The sequence below is a fragment of the Procambarus clarkii genome, chromosome 63 (assembly GCF_040958095.1).
Source record: "Procambarus clarkii isolate CNS0578487 chromosome 63, FALCON_Pclarkii_2.0, whole genome shotgun sequence".
NCBI lineage: Eukaryota > Metazoa > Arthropoda > Malacostraca > Decapoda > Cambaridae > Procambarus > Procambarus clarkii.
In genome coordinates, this window is record NC_091212.1 from 19,471,854 (window position 1) to 19,499,224 (window position 27,371).

At 50.6% G+C, this 27,371-nt stretch overlaps 1 protein-coding gene across 1 annotated transcript; it reads left to right on the top strand.

Annotated features, from left to right (window-relative positions):
• The first annotated feature begins 100 nt into the window (after window positions 1-100).
• Window positions 101-24,529, top strand: LOC138354539 (uncharacterized). The gene is made up of 3 exons (XM_069308901.1): window positions 101-127; window positions 908-1,167; window positions 23,647-24,529. The coding sequence occupies exons 1-3, from the start codon at window positions 101-103 to the stop codon at window positions 24,527-24,529; spliced, it is 1,170 nt and encodes a 389-aa protein (XP_069165002.1).
• Window positions 24,530-27,371: the final 2,842 nt, after the last annotated feature.

Sequence of the window (27,371 nt, forward strand, 5' to 3'; positions counted from 1 at the left end):
CCCACTTCAGGTGTATTGCAGGTATAGATAAAGAGAAGGTAAATGTTGGGAAGAGGAAATAGAGAAGTGATGAGAAAGGTGCAGGAGAGGGTGGAGACAGATGCGGAGATCAGAGAGCTTGGCACAGGTGATTGAGCCGCCTCCCGCACACCGCCATTATCACACATATGTATGCATTGCTCCAGAGCCCGCTCGGCCATCGCAGACGGCGCGGGGGGCATGAGAATGCTCCACCATCACAGTGCTATATGGTCGACCGGCCCACTCGCCATGGTGGCCAATATCACTCCCAAGGAGCCGGCGCACAGCTCTTTTTTGCCCTTCGCGTTCTGATTTGAGAACCCTGGTTCTCAAATCCACTTGAGGCTAGGGATCGTGTCGGGTGAAGATCGAGGGTAAGGTAGTGACGGTACGCTCCTCCTCCCCTCTTCTTCACTCTCAGACTTGAAGGTGATTTGGTCTACAAGGGATATTATATATATATATATATATATATATATATATATATATATATATATATATATATATATATATATATATATATATATATATATATATATATATATATATATATATATATATATATGTAGATAAATAAATATATATATATATATATATATATATATATATATATATACATATATATATATATATATATATATATATATATATATATATATATATATATATATATATATACACATTTATAAAGACGGTGAGGCGCACCACTGCTGAGTGCATATACACTCACTGTTTACTGTACTCGTGAGGTGAAGTACACTCGGTGGTTGGTCAGTGCGCCCTTGTGGTGGCCCCGGTGACCCTCCTGGACTTGATAGGCTTCAAGCACAACAACAAACTAACTCCACCTTCGGATATTTGATTAATTAATTTTCCTAAACCTCAGATCAAGCGTTCCTGGTCCGGACATAATGCAAGGCGGCGGCAGTCACCGATCATTTACCACTCGGATATATTCCTCGTCCTCGTCCCTGGTCCTCATCCCTGGTCCTCGCCCTCGTCTCTGGTCCTCGCCCTCGTCCCTGGTCCTCGCCCTCGTCCTCGCCCTCGTCCCTGGTCCTCGCCCTCGTCCTCGCCCTCGTCCCTGGTCCTCGCCCTCGTCCTCGCCCTCGTCCCTGGCATTGAATATTTCTCGAGTGTTCACATGTATAATTTCCTTTATCTAAGTTTATTTACACAACTGAGAAACAATCCAAACCACGTGGAGTACACACTGTACCACAGGGGACAACACTGTACCACAGGGAACAACACTGTACCACAGGGGACAACACTGTACCACAGGGGACAACACTGTACCACAGGGGACAACACTGTACCACAGGGGACAACACTGTACCACAGGGGACAACACTGTACCACAGGGGACAACATTGTACCACAGGGGACAACACTGTACCACAGGGGACAACACTGTACCACAGGAGACAACACTGTACCACAGGGGACAACACTGTACCACAGGAGACAACACTGTACCACAGGGGACAACATTGTACCACAGGAGACAACACTGTACCACAGGGGACAACACTGTACCACAGGGGACAACACTGTACCACAGGGGACAACACTGTACCACAGGAGACAACACTGTACCACAGGGGACAACACTGTACCACAGGGGACAACACTGTACCACAGGGGACAACACTGTACCACAGGAGACAACACTGTACCACAGGGGACAACACTGTACCACAGGAGACAACATTGTACCACAGGGGACAACACTGTACCACAGGGGACAACACTGTACCACAGGGGACAACACTGTACCACAGGGGACAACACTACCACGAGCCCCCATACACAACTGCTAACATATGTGTATTGATGGCTGACTCATCCGTCTGCCTGTCTGTGCCTGACCTCCGCCCACCCCCTACCATACCTCTGCCCACCCCCTACCATACCTCTGCCCACCCCCTACCATACCTCTGCCCACCCCCTACCATACCTCTGCCCACCACCTACCATACCTCCGCCCACCCCCTACCATACCTCCGCCCGCCCACCCCCTACCATACCTCCGCCCACCACCTACCATACCTCCGCCCACCCCCTACCATACCTCTGCCCACCCCCTACCATACCTCCGCCCGCCCACCCCCTACCATACCTCTGCCCACCCCCTACCATACCTCCGCCCGCCCACCCCCTACCATACCTCTGCCCACCCCCTACCATACCTCCGCCCGCCCACCCCCTACCATACCTCTGCCCACCCCCTACCATACCTCCGCCCGCCCACCCCCTACCATACCTCTGCCCACCCCCTACCATACCTCCGCCCGCCCACCCCCTACCATACCTCTGCCCACCCTCTACCATACCTCCGCCCGCCCACCCCCAACCATACCTCCGCCCACCCCCTACCATACCACCGCCCGCCCACCCCCAACCATACCTCCGCCCCTTCCCTACCATACCACCGCCCGCCCACCCCCAACCATACCTCCGCCCCTTCCCTACCATACCACCGCCCGCCCACCCCCAACCATACCTCCGCCCACCCCCTACCATACCTCCGCCCACCCCCTACCATACCTCTGCCCACCCCCTACCATACCTCCGCCCACCCCCACAACAACTGTCAACTCTCCCTCCCACTGTGTATCTCAGTCTGTCTTTGAAATGTTTACAGTCTCATTATTTCGACAATTTTTAAAATCTTAAGAAAATCACTTAAAATCTTAAGTAATTAGTTTGTTATCTTTCATACAATACCGCAACCAATTACTAATTTATTTGCAATAGTAAAGTCATCAAACAGTTGGCTAAGACTTAGACATGTGCGCCTTACACTAGAGAGTCTGCTCCATACTCCAGTAGTCAATATAGAATATCTGAAGCACTTGCCAAGCTAAACAATTAATGTACTCGGATACTGTTGTTGAGAGTGTGGCTAAAATATGTAGTGGGATATATATTGGGAATATATGTCAAGGAATGTATTTGCCTCCACGGGAATTTGAAATGGAAATAACTTAAAATACCATATCATTGTAAAAAAAAAAAAGTGGTTCATTGGTTTCAAGTTTGTTGAAACCTCCGTTTGTTTTTTGGGTATAATGTTGGGGCATTATACTTCCCCAGTCATCATGGTACGATGCATTATACTGCACCAGTCATCATGGTAACATACATTATACTGCACCAGTCATCATGGTAACATACATTATACCGCACCAGTCATCATGGTAACGTACATTATACTGCACCAGTCATCATGGTAACGTACATTATACTGCACCAGTCATCATGGTAACATACATTATACTGCACCAGTCATCATGGTAACGTACATTATACTGCACCAGTCATCATGGTGCAGTATAAACAAACATTATGTTTCACTTCTCGCAAAGGGAAAATTATTACTAATTTTCTTATTAGTAATTTTATAAAATAAGGTAAATTTAATATGGAGATTATGTGTGAGTGGAGATATTGTGGGTGGGCTGGTGAGAGTGGGGAGGCTTGTGGGTGGGTGGGTGAGAGTGGGGAGGCTTGTGGGTGGGTGGGTGAGAGTGGGGAGGCTTGTGGGTGGGTGGGTGAGAGTGGGGAGGCTTGTGGGTGGGCTGGTGAGAGTGGGGAGGCTTGTGGATGGGTGGGTGAGAGTGGGGAGGCTTGTGGGTGGGCTGGTGAGAGTGGGGAGGCTTGTGGATGGGTGGGTGAGAGTGGGGAGGCTTGAGGGTGGGCTGGTGAGAGTGGGGAGGCTTGTGGGTGGGTGGGTGAGAGTGGGGAGGCTTGTGGGTGGGCTGGTGAGAGTGGGGAGGCTTGTGGGTGGGCTGGTGAGAGTGGGGAGGCTTGTGGGTGGGCTGGTGAGAGTGGGGAGGCTTGTGGGTGGGCTGGTGAGAGTGGGGAGGCTTGTGGGAGGGCGGGTGAGAGTGGGGAGGCTTGTGGGTGGGCTGGTGAGAGTGGGGAGGCTTGTGGGTGGGCTGGTGAGAGTGGGGAGGCTTGTGGGAGGGCGGGTGAGAGTGGGGAGGCTTGTGGGTGGGCTGGTGAGAGTGGGGAGGCTTGTGGGTGGGCTGGTGAGAGTGGGGAGGCTTGTGGGTGGGTGGGTGAGAGTGGGGAGGCTTGTGGGTGGGTGGGTGAGAGTGGGGAGGCTTGTGGGTGGGTGGGTGAGAGTGGGGAGGCTTGTGGCTGAGTGGGTGAGAGTGGGGAGGCTTGTGGGTGGGTGGGTGAGAGTGGGGAGGCTTGTGGATGGGTGAGTGAGAGTGGGGAGGCTTGTGGGTGGGTGGGTGAGAGTGGGGAGGCTTGTGGGTGGGCTGGTGAGAGTGGGGAGGCTTGTGGGTGGGTGGGTGAGAGTGGGGAGGCTTGTGGATGGGTGGGTGAGAGTGGGGAGGCTTGTGGCTGGGTGGGTGAGAGTGGGGAGGCTTGTGGGTGGGTGGGTGAGAGTGGGGAGGCTTGTGGGTGGGTGGGTGAGAGTGGGGAGGCTTGTGGATGGGTGGGTGAGAGTGGGGAGGCTTGTGGCTGGGTGGGTGAGAGTGGGGAGGCTTGTGGATGGGTGGGTGAGAGTGGGGAGGCTTGTGGGTGGGCTGGTGAGAGTGGGGAGGCTTGTGGGTGGGTGGGTGAGAGTGGGGAGGCTTGTGGATGGGTGGGTGAGAGTGGGGAGGCTTGTGGCTGGGTGGGTGAGAGTGGGGAGGCTTGTGGATGGGTGGGTGAGAGTGGGGAGGCTTGTGGCTGGGTGGGTGAGAGTGGGGAGGCTTGTGGCTGGGTGGGTGAGAGTGGGGAGGCTTGTGGATGGGTGGGTGAGAGTGGGGAGGCTTGTGGGTGGGCGGGTGAGAGTGGGGAGGCTTGTGGGTGGGCGGGTGAGAGTGGGGAGGCTTGTGGGTGGGTGGGTGAGAGTGGGGAGGCTTGTGGGTGGGTGGGTGAGAGTGGGGAGGCTTGTGGGTGGGTGGGTGAGAGTGGGGAGGCTTGTGGGTGGGTGGGTGAGAGTGGGGAGGCTTGTGGGTGGGTGGGTGAGAGTGGGGAGGCTTGTGGGTGGGCGGGTGAGAGTGGGGAGGCTTGTGGCTGAGTGGGTGAGAGTGGGGAGGCTTGTGGCTGGGTGGGTGAGAGTGAGGAGGCTTGTGGGTGGGTGGGTGAGAATGGGGAGGCTTGTGGGTGGGTGGGTGAGAGTGGGGAGGCTTGTGGGTGGGCGGGTGAGAGTGGGGAGGCTTGTGGGTGGGCGGGTGAGAGTGGGGAGGCTTGTGGCTGGGTGGGTGAGAATGGGAAGGCTTGTGGCTGGGTGGGTGAGAGTGGGGAGGCTTGTGGCTGGGTGGGTGAGAGTGGGGAGGCTTGTGGGTGGGTGGGTGAGAATGGGGAGGCTTGTGGATGGGTGGGTGAGAGTGGGGAGGCTTGTGGGTGGGTGGGTGAGAGTGGGGAGGCTTGTGGGTGGGTGGGTGAGAGTGGGGAGGCTTGTGGGTGGGCGGGTGAGAGTGGGGAGGCTTGTGGGAGGGCGGGTGAGAGTGGGGAGGCTTGTGGGTGGGTGAGAGTGGGGAGGCTTGTAGTGGTGGTGGTGAGGAAAGAGAAGCAGCAGTAGAGACACTCTGAGGCCAGAGTTAAGACCCATCCTCTAGGTAAAGGTAGACGGGTGTGTTGACCTCAGTGCCACAGGCTCACTCCACGGGGGAGCTCCGCTCACTCTCCCTCCTCACCACTTCATACACTGGCTTTAATAGCAATGTAAATAGTTATTGGCTACGACTGAAGCTCCTTGCCTCCCTTACCACCACCCTCCCTTACACCCTCCTCCTCCCTTACCACCCTCCTCCTCCCTTACCACCCTCCTCCTCCCTTACCACCCTCCTCCCTTACCACCCTCCTCCCTTACCACCCTCCTCCCTTACCACCCTCCTCCCTTACCACCCTCCTCCTCCCTTACCACCCTCCTCCCTTACCACCCTCCTCCCTTACCACCCTCCTCCTCCCTCACCACCCTCCTCCTCCCTCACCACCCTCCTCCCTTACCACCCTCCTCCCTTACCACCCTCCTCCCTTACCACCCTCCTCCCTTACCACCCTCCTCCCTTACCACCCTCCTCCCTTACCACCCTCCTCCCTTACCACCCTCCTCCCTTACCACCCTCCTCCCTTACCACTTTCCTCCCTTACCACCCTCCTCCCTCACCACCCTCCTCCCTTACCACCCCCCTCCCTTACCACCCTCCTCCTCCCTTACCACCCTCCTCCCTTACCACTTTCCTCCCTTACCACCCTCCTCCCTCACCACCCTCCTCCCTCACCACCCTCCTCCCTTACCACCCCCCTCCCTTACCACCCTCCTCCTCCCTTACCACCCTCCTCCCTTACCACCCTCCTCCCTCACCACCCTCCTCCTCCCTTACACCCTGCCATCACCGGCCGACCATGCTACTCCCCTCAGCATTACTATCTATAACTATCATGAAATAATAAGACATTAAGCATCAATAATGTGAAAAAGTAAATGTAAAAACACACCAAAATTATTAATTTGATGCCATGGTCATGGAGGGAGCCGTTCCTCATGCCTGGTTAATGTTCTATATGTCATGTTCTCATGGTCACTTATTGTTCTTCATACATGGTTAATGTTCTAGATGCCATTCTTAAGTGGTCACATAATGTTCTACATACACACATAACATGGTAATGTTGGCGTTCTCATAGGGTCAGTTAATGTGATATAAAAGTTCGTCTCTGAGCTGTGCCGAGCAAATCATTATAGAGAATAGAACTTAAATATCAGTGTTACTTCTTCTGTATTGGAATTTAAGTTATAATTTTTGCAACAATGGTTTTTTTATTTTTTAGACACAATATTTGTTTAGAAGTGTGGTAAATAATGGCCAGCTTAAACAGCTGTTGTAGAAGGGACGTTAATTACTGGTTGAAAGGAACCTCCCAGAAATGATTATTTAATTTCCTTAGACGTTGTTGACTACAATATTAGAGAAATATGAAGAGTCTCGCGAAGACGGCGGCCGTTAAAGTTAATTGCAATAAAAGCATAAATACTATAAGAAGTGGAGTAAAGAGACACATAATGCAGCAGCAACAGTCTGGTGAGACAGACACCCACTACCAGAAGAACTGAGGTGGTGGCGGGGTCGGCCACACCGACACCAACCAACATAGCAGTAATATATATATGTATAGCTTCAGTATAGCCCTAATCTATTTTCTGATCTTCTCTATACACTCGCTCTGAGCAAAGTCGCATCTAGAAGAGGAGAGGGGACACGTAGAAGAAATATGATCAGCCAGTCTATGTTGTCAGGTAGCGGCAGCCCGTAGCGACCTCCCAGGCACACACAAAAAACTTGCATAATCCACTACTGAGAATAATTCTCAACCTCTCTCGTACCTGTGACGGGGCTTGCTGTGGTGGTGTTGCAGCCGGTGTGACGGGACCCAGCACCTGCTGTAACAGGACCTGCCTCTCCTCTAGCAGGGCTTGTGTGTGGTGGTAGAGGACCTGTGTGTGGTGGTAGAGGACCTGTGTGTGGTGGTAGAGGACCTGTGTGTGGTGGTAGAGGACCTGTGTGTGGTGGTAGAGGACCTGTGTGTGGTGGTAGAGGATCTGTGTGTGGTGGTAGAGGACCTGTGTGTGGTGGTAGTGGACCAATGTGTGGTGGTAGTGGACCTGTGTGTGGTGGTAGAGGACCTGTGTGTGGTGGTAGAGGACCTGTGTGTGGTGGTAGAGGATCTGTGTGTGGTGGTAGAGGACCTGTGTGTGGTGGTAAAGGATGTGTGTTTGGTGGTAGAGGACCTGTGTGTGGTGGTAGAGGACCTGTGTGTGGTGGTAGAGGATCTGTGTGTGGTGGTAGAGGACCTGTGTGTGGTGGAAGATAGGTGGTGTAGGGGGCGGCCAACACAGTACACAGCGGTAGAGACACTTCATCTTCCGCCCCAATAAACATGGTGACGGGGAGTGGTGTACTGGAGACGCCACAACGTTCCGTAAAAGACGTTTCTTTTGTATAATCCTGTATATCGTTGTATAATACATGAAGTGTATGCGCCTCAGTGTATTGTTCTTTTAAGAGGTTAGGTCATTCTTCTGGATATATATATGTATACCTTTCATATTTCTGTATCTATATAGGAAAGTCATTGTCATTAATGTTGTATAGAGTGAAGTGTGTATAAAGATGTGTTGTGCATAGTATGGTATAGGCTGCCCGAGTCTCGCCGGGTCTTACGCCGCTATACTTCCCATTTTCCCGTGTTTATAATTTGCGAGTTTAAAAATAAAAGGAAGGTATAAAAGGTATGAGTAACTGCGGAAGTTTCTTTATGTTCAACAATTCAGTCAGAATATTTTTTAGAGGAAAATATGTATTGTGGAAATGTTATCTATGAACAAGGTGGCTATAGTAGCATTTATATCTCAGAGTTATCAAACTTCTCCAAGAATTTAAATAAATTTTACAAGATCTTATCTAAATATCTACAAACTAACCAAAATTCACCAAAACTGTCAGATAATATAAACAGCTAAGATACAGTCCTTCCTAACACAACACATTTCCTCCCACGTCCAGAGTTTACATTTCAGTAACAAAATCCATCCCAAGGATAAACAGGCATGAGTTCCCGTAACATTTTCACACGTGGTGACCAAGACCCAGGAGTGTGTGGGACGGGTCCCGTCATGACCAAGACCCAGGGGTGTGTGGGACGGGTCCCGTCATGACCAAGACCCAGGGGTGTGTGGGACGGGCCCCGTCATGAACAAGACCCAGGGGTGTGTGGGACGGGCCCCGTCATGAACAAGACCCAGGGGTGTGTGGGACGGGCCCCGTCATGACCAAGACCCAGGGGTGTGTGGGACGGGCCCCGTCATGAACAAGACCCAGGGGTGTGTGGGACGGGCCCCGTCATGACCAAGACCCAGGGGTGTGTGGGACGGGCCCCGTCATGACCAAGACCCCGGGGTGTGTGGGACGGGCCCCGTCATGAACAAGACCCAGGGGTGTGTGGGACGGGCCCCGTCATGACCAAGACCCAGGGGTGTGTGGGACGGGCCCCGTCATGACCAAGACCCAGGGGTGTGTGGGACGGGCCCCGTCATGACCAAGACCCAGGGGTGTGTGGGACGGGTCCCGTCATGAACAAGACCCAGGGGTGTGTGGGACGGGCCCCGTCATGACCAAGACCCAGGGGTGTGTGGGACGGGTCCCGTCATGACCAAGACCCCGGGGTGTGTGGGACGGGCCCCGTCATGAACAAGACCCAGGGGTGTGTGGGACGGGCCCCGTCATGACCAAGACCCAGGGGTGTGTGGGACGGGCCCCGTCATGAACAAGACCCAGGGGTGTGTGGGACGGGTCCCGTCATGACCAAGACCCAGGGGTGTGTGGGACGGGCCCCGTCATGACCAAGACCCCGGGGTGTGTGGGACGGGCCCCGTCATGAACAAGACCCAGGGGTGTGTGGGACGGGTCCCGTCATGACCAAGACCCAGGGGTGTGTGGGACGGGCCCCGTCATGACCAAGACCCAGGGGTGTGTGGGACGGGCCCCGTCATGACCAAGACCCAGGGGTGTGTGGGACGGGTCCCGTCATGACCAAGACCCAGGGGTGTGTGGGACGGGCCCCGTCATGACCAAGACCCAGGGGTGTGTGGGACGGGCCCCGTCATGACCAAGACCCAGGGGTGTGTGGGACGGGCCCCGTCATGACCAAGACCCAGGGGTGTGTGGGACGGGCCCCGTCATGAACAAGACCCAGGGGAGTGTGGGACGGGCCCCGTCTCCGTCAATGTCGCAGCTTTAACCCAAATTGTCATATTCTAATGTTTCAAAATGAAAATAAATTTGAAGGAAAGGATTTTATTAATTTGTGTTATATGTGTATTCTATTGGTAATATGTATAGTGTGTGTATATATATATATATATTATATATTTATATGTTTTATCCAAATCGTTGTATATAATGTGCAGATTTTTGTAATAAAGTCTATATAATGGTGATTCTGATTGTTATTTGTCCTTGTAGAATTGTTGTGTGTATATATATATATATATATATATATATATATATATATATATATATATATATATATATATATATATATATATATATATATACATATATATATATATATATATATATATATAACTGGTAAATAAACTGGGAATAACTGGTAATGTCAGACGCTGGTAACTCAGTTTTCTGTCGAACAGAACACAGAGAGTAACAGTCAACCATATCAAATCAAGTCCAAGTGCAGTTAAAAGCTCTGTACCTCAGGGTACAGTCCTTGCACCACAGCTTTTCCTTATTCTCATATCAGATACAGACTCAAATACAAGTCACAGCTTCGTGTCATCCTTTGCAGATGACACAAAAATCAGTATGAAAATTATCTCTGCTGAAGACATTGAAAAACTACAAGCAGATATTAATAAAGTTTTCGACTGGGCAGCAGAAAATAACATGATGTTTAACAGCGACAATTTCCTGGTACTCAGATACGGTGAAAATGAGAACCTTAAACATAATACAGGGTACAAAACACAATCAAATTTGCTCATAGTAGGAAAGCAACATGTAAAGGATTTGGGAATAATTATGTCTGACGACCTAATGTTTAGTGAGCATAACCAAGCAAATATTGCGTCAGCCAGAAAAATGATAGGATGGATTACGAAAACTTTCCAATCCAGGGATCCCATCATAATGGTTGTACTCATCAAATCACTTGTGCTGTCCCGTCTTGAGAACTGATCAGTACTCACTTCCCCCTTCAGAGCAGGAGAGATTGCTGAAATAGAGGGAATACAGAGAGCATATACGGCATACATAGACACGACAAAGCACCTAAATTATTGGGCTCGTCTCAAAGCTCTCCAAATGTACTCGCTCGAAAGAAGACGAGAGAGATATCAAATAATATACACTTGGAAGATACCGGAGGGCCAGGTCCCAAATCTACACAATCTACACACTACGTACTGGAGTGAACGATATGAAAGAAAATGCAGAATAGAACCAGTGAAGAGCAGAGGTGCCATAGGCACAATCAGAGAACACTGTATAAACATCAGAGGTCCGCGGTTGTTCAACGTCCTCCCAGCGAGTATAAGAAATATTGCTGGAACAACCGTGGACATCTTCAAGAGAAAACTAGATAGTTTTCTCCATGGAGTGCCGGACAAACCGAGTTGTGGTTCCCAAGCCTGTTAGTTGGGTGTCTGACAGGTTCCCAAGCCTGTTAGTTGGGTGTCTGACAGGTTCCCAAGCCTGTTAGTTGGGTGTCTGACAGGTTCCCAAGCCTGTTAGTTGGGTGTCTTACAGGTTCCCAAGCCTGTTAGTTGGGTGTCTGACAGGTTCCCAAGCCTGTTAGTTGGGTGTCTGACAGGTTCCCAAGTCTGTTAGTTGGGTGTGTGACAGGTTCCCAAGCCTGTTAGTTGGGTGTCTGACAGGTTCCCAAGCCTCATGTGGAGTCTTATCCTAGGATTATCCTCTGCAGTAGCTACTGTGATTGGTCGCAAATCTTTTCGCTTTACATGGTATGTCTTCTTGAAGGGAATGCAGCAAGTTTTTTTGCAAAAAATCAAATTTCGTCAACAGCAAAGCTTCATGATGGAGGCATTCTTGAGATTCTTCATCCAAGTTCAGTTCACTTCACTTTGCTATCAGTTTTTGATCTTCTGCACTATACTGTTTTAGAAACTTCAAGCCTTTGTTGGGAGTGGAGGTTGTCAAGTGACATTCAGAAGAGCCACACTCATGGCTAGCAATAGCACATGGCAATAAACCAATGGAATCCTGATTCATGACGTATCTGTAATCGAATTAAATTAAAATTATTTAACTAACTGAATACAGTAATTTCAAGTGAGACCTGTAATACATTAATATTGCTTTTTATTTATTTGTGTATTTATTGCAAGTAAATACACAAATAAGTAAAGAGCACTGTTTGACCTGCTGACACGACACTACAAAGATGCAAAGATAAATATAGAGCACGAACCTAAAATAACATTGATTGTTTAATAATAATTTTGAATCCCACCCAAAAATGTTCTGCCCAATGAAGCTTAAATTTTTTCCAATCAGTTTGGATATCAATTTGCTAGCAGTCATGATCAGTGCACAAATAACATGGAGGATCATAACTTGATTTTTTCGATATCGCACCAAGGTATGTCATTTTCAGAGTCCTGTGGCTGAACTAGGAATTCAGATCCCAACCTAAATAAAAGTTACTCTTGTACAGAAAAATCTGCTCTATCCAATGGTGTCATTCAAAAGCAAATTGGAAATGACGCGTATTGAGATATTTTGAGATATGTTGGCAGTGATATTAGCATGGATTGGTAACTGAATGGCTACCCAAACTACACTTTTGATTACACTGCTGCACTCCGCACCAAACGTTGCCCTGGTATGCCAAATTTCACACCTCTCTGGGCACTAGTGATTTAACATAGAGGTCAAAGTTGGTAAACTTTGTAAACATATATATATCTATATCTATATATATATATATATATATATATATATATATATATATATATATATATATATATATATATATATATATATATATATATATATATATATATATATATATATATATATATGCTTAGGGACCATTCAAAGGTCCCTAAGCATATTTAGTTTACCTAACTTTGACGAGGTCAAAGTTGGTAAACTTTGTAAACATATATATATCTATATATATATATATATATATATATATATATATATATATATATATATATATATATATGCTTAGGGACCATTCAAGCTTATTTGCATTTGTGTTGCTTATAGAGTAGCTATAACGTATCTCCGGTGTTTATGGAAAACTCAATATAGAAGCATCAAGAAATATGGTTCAATAGGCCCTTTGCATTTACTTCCATTCTTGCCCCCTTTTAACTTTACCCAATGTTACCCAATATTTCGTGTTCTATCTTGTGTTGAAAGTTTGTTTTCACCTCATCCAAAACTGTTGTAACATATCACCTCACCCAAATGCGGGTATAAAAGATGAAAAGCCGTTTGAATTGTGGCATAGTAAGAAATCTGTTTGCAGGTTATAGTTGTGTGTGTGTAAACTAAAGTCTTTGAAAATGTAATAAGTTATTATGAAACGCGTTCAAGTGTCGCGTCAGACTAGAAATAAAAATGAATTTTGGAGAATTGATTTTTCAATTACCATCATCAGTGAACAGAAATATAAGACATATTGAGAAAATTCGTGTTAGAATTATTAATCTTATTATTAATATAATAAGATTATTATTACTTATTATTAATATATATATATATATATATATATATATATATATATATATATATATATATATATGTATATATATATATGTATATAAATATATATATATATATATATATATATATATATATATATATATATATATATATATATATATATATATATATATATATATATATAAAAGTTTGTGAGGGTACCACCTCTGGTGCCAATGTGGGGACCCATAGCCTCGGAGAAGAAAATAAAAGTATTCAGAGGAGACCTTGTGGCTTCTCACTGAACACTAATATTTTCTTCTCCTACCACCCCCATTCTTTTGTATGTACACATATATATTTACTTTATTTGAACTTTGTTACAAAAAAGGAGTTACATATGGGTTACAAAGATGGTTATCATAGGTTGTCGAGTTCCTCCAGCTCCTCAGATGGCGGGCAGGAACCCTGGATGCAGTGCGCATTTCCCCTCTGTATCGCCACACTGAGGCACTGGAAAAGAAAGCTTGCAGCTCTTGGGTCCCTTGTTGTTTCAATGAGCCTAGAACCCAGTTCCTTCAAAAAAATGGTAGCACTTTTACCCCAGGCGCCGAATGTCTCAGAAGCAATGGGGACAAAATTGTAGTGGTGATCCAGTTCTCTATACTTACGGGATTTGGCTGCTTCCCTGTGGGTGGCAGCGCCACCTGGTTGTGCAACACTGAGGTTAATGTAGGTGTTAGCCAGGGTTGATACGCACGTGTAGTCCCATACCAACTGCTTGCCATTCTTCCAGGGGTTCACTGTGATACCATCCGGGCGACCAATAAGACCATCAGAGTTACGGGGCGTTAGGTAACGGGGCTCTCTTTCAGCTGGGCATCCAGCTGTGGTGAGGCTCCTCTTGATGATGCCGTTAACTTCACTGTGCCTCGAGTGCCATCCCCCTGTGCTTTGGCAGAGTAGGCCATGGTGGCCGTACCTGTCAGCCACCACCTCGCCGCAAATACATCTATATCTGGTGTGGATTGGGGCAGCAAGGCGGAGGGCCACAGCAATTCGGAGGGCGTGTGGTGTGAGACGCGTGCCAGTTGCCTACATTGGGGTTGCTAACAGGAAATCCCCTACATGTGGTGCTGCTACTGCTGTGAGGCGAGCAATGTCGTGTTGTGTTGTTGCAGCACCCAATATATATATATATATATATATATATATATATATATATATATATATATATATATATATATATATATATATATATATATATATATATATATATATATATATATATATATATATATATATATATATATATATATATATATACATATATATATATATATATATATATATATATATATATATATATATATATATATATATATATATATATATATATATATCAGACTGCACCGGGGTCTGTTCCCCTCACATCTTCACCCCATAAGCATATTAATTCAGTAAATGTTCACTGTTAATTCACAGTAAATAGATATTTCTTCAAACAACACTGACTAGATGAGTCATTTACGTCACTAAATGAAGTCTCTAAAGTGGAATCTTTTCTGGACTTAGTGACCAGGGAAACACGAGAGTAAACCACAGGTAATACTCGACACAGCACCAGCTGCACTACAAGGCAACACAAGTACCTCTTCCTGGTCGGCTGACACACTGATTGGTGTCAATTTGGTGGTGGAAGGTGAAACACGCGCAGTAATGTGGTGGTGGTGGAAGGTGAAACACGCGCAGTAATGTGGTGGTGGTGGAAGGTGAAACACGCGCAGGAATACAGAACAGCGAAGTCATATTCCCGGGCCAACCATCACAAACTGACCTGTAGAGGAACAGTAACTGTAATCTCAATACTGTAAATGTCTTGTAATTTTACTTAAAAAAAGCTTAAATAATATGGAGGTGCCAAATACGGTAATAAATACATTAACATACAATAAAGGCATCAGCTAAACTATAGCGCATGAAGGGTTTGCTGTTGTTACCAGGGTCCCGGAACCCGCAGCCTTCGCACTACTCCTGACTTGTCTAGCTCAAATACCAAGCTTATTTACAACGAGTACAAACTGGTGCTGATGATCCAGTTCTCTGTATGTACTATGTTGACAGACTCTCCAGAGTGAGACTCTCCGCCACAAGCATGTCCACCACTGAAGCCCATGTAGGTATCGGTCAAGGTTCAAACGTCTGTGTAACCACACACCAACCAGCTACATTGCATGGTAGCTATTTGCACATTATTACATTGGACCGTTCCTCCAGGGGTGCAATGTCACACGTGTGTGCGACAAGCAGGATTAGCAGTGTTGAGATAAATTAGGAAACGCGGCTCTCTGCTGGACATCTGGTTATATCTTATGAAACCCTGATGTCATTGACTTCACTGCACAGCCTCATGTGCAGTGAATGCCAGCCTCATGTGCCCTGGTAGAGCCGGCCATGCTGACCGTATCTCTCAACCTCTGTTTCGCTGTAAATATACTTACATTCGGTTTGGAGAGGCGGCAGCAAAGTGGAGAACCACAGCAATAGGTAAGGCGAACAGTCTGAGATGCGCACCTAAGGCTGACACTGGGATCTCTAATAGAAAATAACTTCCTTGGAAAGCCAAAAGCTGTGAGACGTGCAATATGACGTTGTATTTTTACATTTTTAAACTTTATATTTTTGTAATTATGTTTCATCACATCACTTGCCCGAGAACTGAGACAAATAATAATAATAGTTCCATCTCAACATGATGGTGGTCAGTAGCCAAAATCCCAAATTCAAGTATCTGGTAAGCTCACTCACATGCTGGTATCTTGTATGTTGTGATGACGTCCCTGCACCAGTCCCGGACCTGGGAGACACTGAAGGTTCTCTTACTTTTATCTTAACCTTCGTATTGCTTGGCTTTCCTCCTCCACCTCATACTCCTTTCCTCCTGGTCTTTCCCCTCCTTATTCCCTTCTCCTACTACTCCTTCTCCGTTTCCTCTCTTCCTGTTTGTTCCCCCCTTTCCTACCTCTATTCCACTTCATTCTGTTAATGCTATCCCCTTCCTTCCCATTATGTTCTCAAACTCCCTCCTTCCCTCCACTCCCTCCCTCCTTCCCTCCTCTCCCTCACCTCTCCCTCCTTCCCTCCACTCCCTCACCTCCCCCTCCTCCTCCCCCAGCCCCCAAGGCTTCCTTAATTAGTATCACCAAAAAATAGATGAATAATATGCAAATTGGAAATATGAAATTAAATCAACAGTTTACAAAAATGCAAATTACAAGGGAACGACAACTAAACCAATAAATAAGAGCCCACATCAAAAATAAATCCAACTGATTGACACCAAAATAATATTCAAACCATTGATATGAAAATAAAAAAAAATCATATGGAAAACTGAGTTAATATTTATAGAGATAATATGTAAATGTAGTTCAGAAGGACTAATTAATATGGACAAGGAAAGTGTTCCGTTGTATACACCTTCACTTGCAAATGGCGAGTCGTAAGTAATTTCCATTACAAGCCTTTTGCCACAAGCAATATATGTAACGACAAGAGGCCGTGTGAGGTGATATAAAGAGAGACTCTAGCTCCTGGGTCTGGCTTGGCCAACCAGGAACTGGACTAAATACTAAGCCGTCGACGCCAGTTCTAAGGATTATTTAATATAACAGTAAACTACAGAATAATACGTAATATAAAAAATATAATATAACACTCACCACAACCCCCACACCCACCACAACCCCCACACCCACCACAACCCCCACACCCACCACAACCCCCACACCCACCACAACCCCCACACCCACCACAACCCCCACACCCACCACAACCCCCACACCCACCACAACCCCCACACCCACCACAACCCCCACACCCACCACAACCCCCACACCCACCACAACCCCCACACCCACCACAACCCCCACACCCACCACAACCCCCACACCCACCACAACCCCCACACCCACCACAACCCCCACACCCACCACAACCCCCACACCCACCACAACCCCCACACCCACCACAACACCCACACCCACCACAACACCCACACCCACCACAACCCCCACACCCACCACAACCCCCACACCCACCACAACCCCCACACCCACCACAACACCCACACCCACCACAACACCCACACCCACCACAACCCCCACACCCACCACAACACCCACACCCACCACAACCCCCACACCCACCACAACACCCACACCCACCACAACACCCACACCCACCACAACCCCCACACCCACCACAACACCCACACCCACCACAACCCCCACACCCACCACAACACCCACACCCACCACAACACCCACACCCACCACAACCCCCACACCCACCACAACACCCACACCCACCACAACACCCACACCCACCACAACCCCCACACCCACCACAACCCCCACACCCACCACAACCCCCACACCCACCACAACCCCCACACCCACCACAACCCCCACACCCACCACAACCCCCACACCCACCACAACCCCCACACCCACCACAACCCCCACACCCACCACAACCCCCACACCCACCACAACCCCCACACCCACCACAACCCCCACACCCACCACAACCCCCACACCCACCACAACCCCCACACCCACCACAACCCCCACACCCACCACAACCCCCACACCCACCACAACCCCCACACCCACCACAACCCCCACACCCACCACAACCCCCACACCCACCACAACCCCCACACCCACCACAACCCCCACACCCACCACAACCCCCACACCCACCACAACCCCCACACCCACCACAACACCCACACCCACCACAACCCCCACACCCACCACAACCCCCACACCCACCACAACCCCCACACCCACCACAACCCCCACACCCACCACAACCCCCACACCCACCACAACCCCCACACCCACCACAACACCCACACCCACCACAACCCCCACACCCACCACAACCCCCACACCCACCACAACCCCCACACCCACCACAACCCCCACACCCACCACAACCCCCACACCCACCACAACCCCCACACCCACCACAACCCCCACACCCATCACAACCCCTACACCCACCACAACACCCACACCCACCACAACACCCACACCCACCACAACCCCCACACCCACCACAACCCCCACACCCACCACAACCCCCACACCCACCACAACACCCACACCCACCACAACACCCACACCCACCACAACCCCCACACCCACCACAACCCCCACACCCACCACAACCCCCACACCCACCACAACCCCCACACCCACCACAACCCCCACACTCACCACAACCCCCACACCCACCACAACACCCACACCCACCACAACCCCCACACCCACCACAACCCCCACACTCACCACAACCCCCACACCCACCACAACACCCACACCCACCACAACCCCCACACCCACCACAACCCCCACACCCACCACAACCCCCACACCCACCACAACACCCACACCCACCACAACACCCACACCCACCACAACCCCCACACCCACCACAACCCCCACACCCACCACAACACCCACACCCACCACAACCCCCACACCCACCACAACACCCACACCCAACACAACCCCCACACCCACCACAACACCCACACCCACCACAGCAACACCCACACCCACCACAGCAACACCCACACCCACCACAACCCCCACACCCACCACAACCCCCACACCCACCACAACACCCACACCCACCACAACACCCACACCCACCACAACCCCCACACCCACCACAACACCCACACCCACCACAACACCCACACCCACCACAACACCCACACCCACCACAACCCCCACACCCATCACAACCCCCACACCCACCACAACCCCCACACCCACCACAACACCCACACCCACCACAACCCCTACACCCACCACAACACCCACACCCACCACAACCCCCACACTCACCATAACCCCCACACCCACCACAACCCCCACACCCACCACAACACCCACACCCACCACAGCAACACCCACACCCACCACAGCAACACCCACACCCACCACAGCAACCCCCACACCCACCACAACACCCACACCCACCACAGCAACACCCACACCCACCACAACCCCCACACCTACCACAACACCCACACCCATCACAACCCCCACAGCCACCACAACACCACACCCACCACAACCCCCACACCCACCATAACACCACACCCACCACAACCCCCACACCCACCACAACCCCCACACCCACCACAACACCCACACCCACCACAACCCCCACACCCACCACAACCCCCACACCCACCACAACCCCCACACCCACCACAACCCCCACACCCACCACAACCCCCACACCCACCACAACCCCCACACCCACCACAACCCCCACACCCACCACAACCCCCACACCCATCACAACCCCTACACCCACCACAACACCCACACCCACCACAACACCCACACCCACCACAACCCCCACACCCACCACAACCCCCACACCCACCACAACCCCCACACCCACCACAACACCCACACCCACCACAACCCCCACACCCACCATAACACCACACCCACCACAACCCCCACACCCACCACAACCCCCACACCCACCACAACCCCCACACCCATCACAACCCCCACACCCACCACAACACCACACCCACCACAACACCCACATCCACCAGAACACCCACACCCACCACAACACCCACATCCACCACAACCCCCACACCCATCACAACCCCCACACCCACCACAACACCGCACCCACCACAACACCCACATCCACCAGAACACCCACACCCACCACAACACCCACATCCACCACAACCCCCATACCCATCACAACCCCCACAGTCTCCACAACACCACACCCACCACAACCCCCACACCCACCATAACACCACACCCACCACAACCCCCACACCCACCACAACCCCCACACCCACCACAACCCCCACACCCACCACAACACCCACACCCACCACAACCCCCACACCCACCACAACCCCCACACCCATCACAACCCCTTCACCCACCACAACACCACACCCACCACAACACCCACACCCACCAGAACACCCACACCCACCACAACACCCACCACAACCCAACACCCACCACAACCCCCACACCCACCACAACACCCACACCCACAACACCCACCACAACACCCACCACAACACCCACACCCACCACAACACCACACCCACCACAACACCCACACCCACCAGAACACCCACACCCATCACAACACCCACACCCACCACAACCCCCACACCCACCACAACACCCACACCCACCACAACCCCCACACCCACCACAACACCCACACCCAACACAACCCCCACACCCACCACAACACCCACACCCACCACAACACCCACACCCACCACAACACCCACACCCACCACAACCCCCACACCCACCACAACCCCCACACCCACCACAACACCCACACCCACCACAACACCCACACCCACCACAACCCCCACACCCACCACAACACCCACACCCACCACAACACCCACACCCACCACAACACCCACACCCACCACAACCCCCACACCCATCACAACCCCCACACCCACCACAACCCCCACACCCACCACAACACCCACACCCACCACAACCCCTACACCCACCACAACACCCACACCCACCACAACCCCCACACTCACCATAACCCCCACACCCACCACAACCCCCACACCCACCACAACACCCACACCCACCACAGCAACACCCACACCCACCACAGCAACACCCACACCCACCACAACCCCCACACCCACCACAACACCCACACCCACCACAACACCCACACCCACCACAACCCCCACACCTACCACAACACCCACACCCATCACAACCCCCACAGCCACCACAACACCACACCCACCACAACCCCCACACCCACCATAACACCACACCCACCACAACCCCCACACCCACCACAACCCCCACACCCACCACAACACCCACACCCACCACAACCCCCACACCCACCACAACCCCCACACCCACCACAACCCCCACACCCACCACAACCCCCACACCCACCACAACCCCCACACCCACCACAACCCCCACACCCACCACAACCCCCACACCCACCACAACCCCCACACCCATCACAACCCCTACACCCACCACAACACCCACACCCACCACAACACCCACACCCACCACAACCCCCACACCCACCACAACCCCCACACCCACCACAACCCCCACACCCACCACAACACCCACACCCACCACAACCCCCACACCCACCATAACACCACACCCACCACAACCCCCACACCCACCACAACCCCCACACCCACCACAACCCCCACACCCATCACAACCCCCACACCCACCACAACACCACACCCACCACAACACCCACATCCACCAGAACACCCACACCCACCACAACACCCACATCCACCACAACCCCCACACCCATCACAACCCCCACACCCACCACAACACCGCACCCACCACAACACCCACATCCACCAGAACACCCACACCCACCACAACACCCACATCCACCACAACCCCCATACCCATCACAACCCCCACAGCCTCCACAACACCACACCCACCACAACCCCCACACCCACCATAACACCACACCCACCACAACCCCCACACCCACCACAACCCCCACACCCACCACAACCCCCACACCCACCACAACACCCACACCCACCACAACCCCCACACCCACCACAACCCCCACACCCATCACAACCCCTTCACCCACCACAACACCACACCCACCACAACACCCACACCCACCAGAACACCCACACCCACCACAACACCCACCACAACCCAACACCCACCACAACCCCCACACCCACCACAACACCCACACCCACAACACCCACCACAACACCCACCACAACACCCACACCCACCACAACACCACACCCACCACAACACCCACACCCACCAGAACACCCACACCCATCACAACCCCCACACCCACCACAACCCCCACACCCACCACAACTCCCACACCCACCACAACACCCACCACAACCCCCACACCCACCCCAACACACCCACCACACCCACCACAACCCCCACACCCACCTCAACACCCACCACAACACCCACACGCACCACAACACCCACCCCAACACCCACCACAACACCCACACGCACCACAACACCCACCACAACACCCACCACACCCACCACAACACCCACCACAACACCCACCACAACACCCACCACAACACCCACCACAACCCCCACCACAACACCCACACCCACCACACCCACCACAACACCCACCACAACACCCACCACAACACCCACCACAACACCCACCACAACACCCACCACAACACCCACCACAACACCCACCACAACACCCACACCCACCACAACACCCACCACAACACCCACCACAACACCCACCACAACCCCCACCACAACACCCACACCCACCACACCCACCACAACACCCACCACAACACCCACCAAAACACCCACCATAACACCCACCACAACACCCACCACAACACCCACCACAACCCCCACACCCACCACAACCCCCACACAAAGACAATAGTATTAACAGCAACACTAACTCCCCGAGGTCGTCAAATACTTATCACATGGGTGCCAAGTCATGTAGGAATACCAGAGGATGACAATGCAGACGAAGCTGCCAAAATGGCAAGTAATAAAGTAACGAAGACATCAACCCACCACAGAGACTACCACAGACAAGTAACGAAGACGTCAACCCACCACAGAGACTACCACAGACGAGTAACGAAGACGTCAACCCACCACAGAGACATCAACCCACCACAGAGACTACCACAGACGAGTAACGAAGACGTCAACCCACCACAGAGACTACCACAGACAAGTAACGAAGACGTCAACCTACCACAGAGACTACCACAGACAAGTAAGACATCAACCTACCACAGAGACTACCACAGACAAGTAAGACATCAACCTACCACAGAGACTACCACAGATAAGTAACGTAGACATCAACCTACCACAGAGACTACCACAGACAAGTAACGTAGACATCAACCTACCACAGAGACTACCACAGACAAGTAACGTAGACATCAACCTACCACAGAGACTACCACAGACAAGTAACGTAGACATCAACCTACCACAGAGACTACCACAGACAAGTAACGTAGACATCAACCTACCACAGAGGCTACCACAGACAAGTAACGTAGACATCAACCTACCACAGAGACTACCACAGACAAGTAACGTAGACATCAACCTACCACAGAGGCTACCACAGACGAGTACAGCAACATCACTGACCAAGAAGTGGAGTAGGGTGAGCCACGTCAGCATGTTGCGAGTGCCGCACATCATGAGCCGCCGCACCGTCCGGGCAACACACCAGGAGGAGAGAGCTCAGTGTTGCTCACCTCCACACCCTCCTCATGGACACCCAGACTTAGTTTCCAGAAGAAAGGAAATGTTAGCAGTGTGGAGAACTGTGCCACAGTCCCCTGCCACATTAGCAGTGTGGAGAACTGTGCCACAGTCCCCTGCCACATTAGCAGTGTGGAGAACTGTGCCACAGTCCCCTGCCACATTAGCAGTGTGGAGAACTGTGCCACAGTCCCCTGCCACATTAGCAGTGTGGAGAACTGTGCCACAGTCCCCTGCAACATTAGCAGTGTGGAGAACTGTGCCACAGTCCCCTGCCACATTAGCAGTGTGGAGAACTGTGCCACAGTCACCTGCAACATTAGCAGTGTGGAGAACTGTGCCACAGTCCCCTGCCACATTAGCAGTGTGGAGAACTGTGCCACAGTCACCAGCAACATTAGCAGTGTGGAGAACTGTGCCACAGTCACCTGCAACATTAGCAGTGTGGAGAACTGTGCCACAGTCACCAGCAACATTAGCAGTGTGGAGAACTGTGCCACAGTCACCTGCAACATTAGCAGTGTGGAGAACTGTGCCACAGTCACCTGCCACATTAGCAGTGTGGAGAACTGTGCCACAGTCCCCAGCAACATTAGCAGTGTGGAGAACTGTGCCACAGTCACCTGCAACATTAGCAGTGTGGAGAACTGTGCCACAGTCACCTGCCACATTAGCAGTGTGGAGAACTGTGCCACAGTCACCAGCAACATTAGCAGTGTGGAGAACTGTGCCACAGTCACCAGCAACATTAGCAGTGTGGAGAACTGTGCCACAGTCACCTGCCACATTAGCAGTGTGGAGAACTGTGCCACAGTCCCCAGCAACATTTGCAGTGTGGAGAACTGTGCCACAGTCACCTGCCACAGTCACCTGTCACCTGGCACAAGGGCTGTGGCACATTAGTGAGGGCCGTGGCACAGTGGTGAGAGGCGTTGGCACAGTAGTGAGGGCCATGGCACATTAGTGAGGGCCGTGCCGTTACACAGAAGTGAGGGCCGTGGCACAGTAGTAAGGGCCGTGGCACTGTAGTGAGGGCCATGACTCAGTAGTGAGGGCCATGGCACAGTAGTGAGGGCCGTGGCACAGTAGTGAGGGCCGTGGCCGTGGCATAGTAGTAAGAGCTGTGGCACCGTAGTGAGGGTTGTGGCACAGTGGTGAGGGCCGTGGCACAGTAGTGAGACCGTGTTACAGTAGTAAGGGCAGTGGCACAGTAGTGAGGGCCTTGGCACAGTAGTAAGCGCTGTAGAGCTCACTATCCGAACAACATAATCACAATCTTCACATTTACAGTCAGACACGTATACATTCATAGTTACAATGCAATTAAATGCAGCATTAATGCTGCATTTAACAGCATTTTAGTTTAGTTTTGAACGTTTCTTTAATAGAACAAAATGCTGGTGAATATACACCACCAGCATGTAACCCAACCTAAAAAGTGCAAGCGAATATAAAGTAGAGAGCTCAGCTGCAAGAGTTATCCCGGAACTGAGGGAGATAAGGGCATCATTTATGTACTGTGTCCACCACCACCACCACCTACAGTAGGTGAGTGTCCTGGTACAGTGCCCACCACCTACAGTAGGTGAGTGTCCTGGTACAGTGCCCACCACCTACAGTAGGTGAGTGTCCGGGTACAGTGCCAACCACCACCACCTACAGTAGGTGAGTTTCCTGGTACAGTGCCCACCACCACTACCTACAGCAGGTGAGTGTCCGGGTACAGTGCCCACCACCTACAGTAGGTGAGTGTCCGGGTACAGTGCCCACCACCTACAGTAGGTGAGTGTCCGGGTACAGTGCCCACCACCACCACCTACAGAAGGTGAGTGTTTGGGATACCTGGTTGATGGGGTTCTGGGAATTCTTCTATTCCCCATGCCCGGCCCGAGGCCAGGCTTGACTGGCCCAAATACCCTCCACAGCCCGGTTGGTCCGGCACTCCTTGGAGGAAACAATCTAGTTTCCTCTTGAAGATGTCCACGGTTGTTCCGGCAATATTTCTTATACTCTGGGAGGACGTTCAACAACCGCGGACCTCTGATGTTTATACAGTGTTCTCTGATTGTGCCTATGGCACCCCTGCTCTTCACTGGTTCTATTCTGCATTTTCTTCCATATCGTTCACTCCAGTATGTTGTTATTTTACTGTGTAGATTTGGTATTTGGGCCTCCGGTATCTTCCACGTGTATATTATTTGATATCTCTTTCGTCTTCTTTCTAGTGTGTACATTTGGAGAGCTTTGAGACGATCCCAATAATTTAGGTGCTCTATCGTGTCTATGCGTGCCGTATATGTTCTCTGTATTTCCTCAATTTCAGCAATCTCTCCTGCTCTGAAGGGGAAAGTGAGTACTGAGCAGTACTCAAGACGGGACACAAGTGAGTTCAAGAGTACAACCATTGTGATGGGATCCCTGTACTGTATTTGAAAGTTCTCGCAATCCATCCGATCATTTTTTCTGGCTAACGCAATATTTGCTTGGTTATGCTCCCTAAACGTTAGGTCGTCAGACATCATTATTCCCAAATCCTTTACATTCTGTTTTCCTACTATGGGCACATTTGATTGTGTTTTGTACCCTGTATTATGTTTAAGGTCCTCATTTTTACCGTACCTGAGTACCTGGAATTTATCACTGTTAAACATCATGTTATTTTCTGTTGCCCAGTCGAAAACTTTATTAATATCTGATTGAAGTTTTTCAATGTCTTCAGCCGAGGAAATTTTCATACTGATTTTTGTGTCATCTGCAAAGGATGCTAAGAGGCTGTGACTTCTGTCTCTACTGCTGTACAGTGCCCACCTGCACGGGTACAGTGCCCACTACTACCACCTACAGTAGGTGAGTGTCTGGGTACAGTGGCCACCACCACCTACAGTAGGTGAGTGTCCGGGTACAGTGCCCACCACCACCACCTACAGTAGGTGAGTGTTCGGGTACAGTGCCCACCACCACCTATAGTAGGTGAGTGTCCGGGTACAGTGCCCACCACCACCTACAGTAGGTGAGTGTCCGGGTACAGTGGCCACCACCACCACCTACAGTACGTGAGTGTCCGGGTACAGTGCCCACCACCACCCCCTACACAACTAACGATTATTACTCCGCCAGTAAAAGTAGTGCCCTTCAGCTGAAGATTGTTTATGAGTAACGTCTATTAGAATAGCTAAACTATGTGAAAAAAATGTACTCAGTCAAAACACCTGCATGGGGCATATGGTAAATGAAGTCAATAAATCGTTTGATTAGAAATGTTAAAGAATAGAGTAATAAGGAGGCGATGACGCTCCAGGGGCGGACGCCATCTTGACCTGAGGAGAGGAAGAACGTTGACGACCAGTCCTTGTTTCCTGAGGGTTTTCTCCGGCCGAACAATCAGATAAGCCACTGGGTTGTATTCACAGGGTTGCAAGGAAGGGTAGAATGCACTGATAGGCTGCTGAGCAGTTAGTTTTGAGAGTGAGTCCAGATTTCCTTGGGATTATATATGTCACAGGCGTAGAGAGGTAGTGCTGGAGCGCACGGTTCAAGTGATGTACTAAGAGCGGTATGGAGACCAGAGGCCGTTTAGGTATTAAGAGACAATGTTGTTTTCCTTCTGAATGGATTGATTTATAAGGAATGAATTATATTATAATATAATATATGTGTTTATAAATATACATTTATGTAATGTATCTACCAGGTTGTTTCCCTACGCCTTGAATTCCCCTTGGCTCAAGTCAAAGCCTTACTCCTC